Below are 3,376 nucleotides of genomic sequence, written 5' to 3'. Positions count from 1 at the left end.
CTCTGCCCTGCTGCCTGCACTCTCGCGGGCTATTCTCGGTTCTGCCCCCGAGACCCCCGCGCCCGCGTCCCTCCCCCCTCGCCCCTTCGCGGCCGGGCTAGGCGACGTCGCTCGTCACTGAGGGCGGAGCGTTACCGTACCGCGTTACGGCGTCGCGTCACACAAAACGCGACCCGGCCTTGAGGTGACATAAGTGTCACGCCGCTCGGCTCGCGGGACACTTCTCGCGGCCGCCCGGGTCCCCGCCAGCCCGTCAGCCACCCTCTGAGCCTCGCGAAGCGCGCGCCCCTAGGGGCACGCCACGCGGGGCCGAAGCCTTTCAGCACACGCACACGCCTCACACATACGCGCGCGCGCGCACTAACATATATCCGCAGGCGCGTGGTCGCAAATGTCAAGCTCTTGGAAGAGGGAAGGGCTCAGTGAACTTTGCGCGACGACGACTGTCTCGACAGTCGAGACCGAGAGTCATGAACTTGGCGTGCAGACGGGGCGGTACGTCGGCTCGCGGGCTGGCTCCCCGCTGCTGCAGCTGTTGCGTTCTATTTGTTCCAAAGTACAGCGCGCGCGAGGTGCGTGACCAAGGCGAGGGCCAAGGGTACACAACACCACACACACTGCAGTGTGCACCTCACCCCCGAATGTGTCGGTGACCGAGGCAGTGGTGACCCCCCGACCCGAGCTCCGCGCCTCGACACACCGCGACAGGGCAGATCGGGACAAATGAGGAAGGAGCTCTTCTACGGCTGGAGGCAGGTCTCTCCAATGGGCTTCCGCGCCCGTCCTGTTCCGCGCTCCGTTTCAAACCCGCGAGGCGCGCGGCGCGCTCACAGGAGGGGCGTAAGAGTAGTGCGCGCGAGCGCCGCGGGGGGCGCGCCAGTCGGCGGCCAGGCGCTGTTGGCAGCGGCGCGGCGGCACGTCCTTGGTCTTGGCAGAAGGCGGCGGCTAGCTCGGTTCGCCCTCCCCGACTTGTGTGTGTTGAATCTGCTCGCGGTGATGTGATTGTGTGTTGTCGTTTACTTTATTCTCTCCCCGTGTGTGTGTCAAGTGTCCGTGCACCATGTCACGTCCGAACGACAGGGGAGGCTACCCGACGTACAAGCTGGTGGTGGTCGGGGGAGGAGGCGTCGGCAAGTCCGCGATAACAATCCAGTTCATCCAGGTAAGAGCCTCGCCCTGGCTGCGCTGCACCCCGCCCGCCTGGTGGCCCAAGGCCCAGGGTCCTGGCCCCCGCTGACAGGTGCGCGCACTCGACGCTCCTGGGCCTCGCCACGGAGACTCCCAACATGGGGGGTTGTAGAGTCTGCTGCAGGGCATGAAAAAAAGGGCAGGGAATCGTAGACCTCGAACTCATGGTGTCAGAGAGAAGAACCAACTGGTGGCCCTAACCTAGTGGGAGTGACAGGACATCAAGCAGTGGGAACTCTACTGCTGAGCACACATAGGGAGGAGCAAAAAAGATACATTTTTCGGAATTTGGTTGGGAGCATGAGCTTGACCAGCTATCTGAACATTTTATTTAGCTTGTTGTTGACTTACAGGGGGGAGAATAGCTTAGAGAAATCTTCAAACTTGTTGCTTTGCTTTAAATTAGCATATTTCTTTCAGTTTGACATTTAATACATTTTTCTGTCTGCTCCAAGTATGAGCCTATATTTGTACTGACTTCTGTTGTCAACAGACTAATTTACTGAGAGTGTACAAGTTTCTGATGAATGTCATGTGTGGTGTTTGTAAAGTTTCATGACAGTTAGTATAATACATTCATCCATTCTCCTTACAATGAAAGCACACCTAGGTGTCTTGCATCCTACCTCCTCTGTCCTGCTTGTTAGGGTGGCCTTGAAGACCTCCTTCATCTTCAAGCCACAGCTGTCCTTTTGGCTTGCACCTCAAGAGGCTCAATATAGATCGTCTTCTATAATTTGGCATGCCCCTGACCCATCAATAATATAATGACTGCTAAAACAGTCAGTATAATTCGAAGCCAGATATGCTGCAAACATTTTTACTGTGGTTGTTTTAAAGTGGTCCTGGGATCTCGTTTGACTGACATGTGTGCAAACATCAATCAGCTGTAGTTCAGGCAGAGACACGATCCCCCTCCCCCTCCCCGATCGAATAGAGAGCCGTTCTGATTGGCTGCCGCGGGGTAAGGAAATCTCATCAGCAATCCCCTATTAGGACGCCCCACGCGAGGCTGGGCAAGCGGCAGTAGCCTTGGTGCATCGCCGCCGCCTGAATTTCGTGCGAGTCGCGAGCGTCTCAAAGCCCCGCCCCGCCCCGCCTCTCGCGATCCAATCCGATCTATGCGTTCCGTTCGGTTCGTTTTCCCTGCTGCCTTGTGGTCCTCGCGGGGGGCGTTCGACACGAGACTTGGCGGACCTCTCCCTCTCTCGCTCCCCCCTGCCGCTGCCGTGTGTGCTCCCTCTGAGGGTCCTTCCCGTTCGCACGCAGCCCCCTGGCCCCAATAGCGCGCCTGCCCGGCCCGCCTCCGACTTGCCGCTGCTGCCGTCCGCCGCCGCGGCCGCGCCAGCGCCAGCCCGGCCCAGCCCGGGGCGCGTGGGCGTCACAGAGGCCGGCGGGGCGGTGGCGGGGCGCGGCGCACAAGGCTCGTTCTGAAGCAAAGGGGTGGGCGTCCGTCCGCAGCCTGAGTGCTCGTAGCCTACCTGCGGACGCCGCCTGGCCAGGACGCGCCGGATGATGGGCGGACAGGCATGCGTCGTCTTTCTCCTGCGTGCCCCCCCCCCCCCGCCTTCCTCCCGCTATGCCTGCTAAGAGTATCCGCAAACACTGGTGGACGCATGACGAGAGGAAGTTCCCCACAGGAGGGGCAGTTTGAATGAGACAAAGCTGTGAGCAATGAACAACAATAAATCGAGTGCGGAATTCCCTCGCATCGTAGCACCCTTTCGTGACTGTTCATCAGCTTGCTATCAAACTCTAATCCTTCGTTTACTTTGTTGCAGAGCTACTTTGTCACGGACTACGATCCCACCATCGAGGACTCGTACACAAAACAATGTCGCATCGACGACATACCCGCCAAACTGGATAGTAAGTGCTGGTCGGTGGCGTGCTAGCTTGACGCTGAGGCAGTATATGAGTAAGCTAACGGCGACCCGACTGCACGTTTTTGTAACGGGGCAGCCGCGGCCTACGCGCCGGGCGCGGAAGGTCTTAGTATATAGGCAACCCGACGGCACCTCTGTGTAACGGGACGGCCTACCGCCTAGGCGAGCAGGGTCTGTGTATATAGGCAACCCGACGGCACCTCTGTGTAACGGGACGGCCTACCCGCCAGGCGCGCAAGGTCTGAGTATATAGGCACCCCGATGGCACCTCTGTGTAACGGGACGGCCTACCGCTCAGGCGC

The 3,376-nt window shown here is 59.5% G+C and overlaps 1 protein-coding gene across 2 annotated transcripts in view; it reads left to right on the top strand.

Moving 5' to 3' along the window:
- Nucleotides 1-903: 903 nt before the first annotated feature.
- Nucleotides 904-3,376, top strand: part of LOC113208889 (ras-like protein 2) — a 6,529-nt gene continuing 4,056 nt past the window's right edge. Inside the window, exons 1-3 of one of the 2 annotated variants that reach the window (XM_052271628.1) lie at nucleotides 904-971; nucleotides 1,049-1,162; nucleotides 2,970-3,057. In XM_052271628.1, coding sequence (XP_052127588.1) covers nucleotides 1,061-1,162; nucleotides 2,970-3,057 — 190 coding nt within the window. In that variant the 5' untranslated portion in view covers nucleotides 904-971; nucleotides 1,049-1,060. Of the gene's footprint in view, nucleotides 1,163-2,969; nucleotides 3,058-3,376 lie in introns of both variants that reach the window. The other variant, XM_026426133.2, reaches the window with a different exon arrangement.

Source organism: Frankliniella occidentalis, unplaced genomic scaffold (genome assembly GCF_000697945.3).
Source record: "Frankliniella occidentalis isolate FOCC.00 unplaced genomic scaffold, Focc_3.1 Scaffold168, whole genome shotgun sequence".
NCBI classification, from domain to species: Eukaryota; Metazoa; Arthropoda; class Insecta; order Thysanoptera; family Thripidae; genus Frankliniella; species Frankliniella occidentalis.
This window is presented reverse-complemented; position numbering and strand designations above follow the sequence as displayed.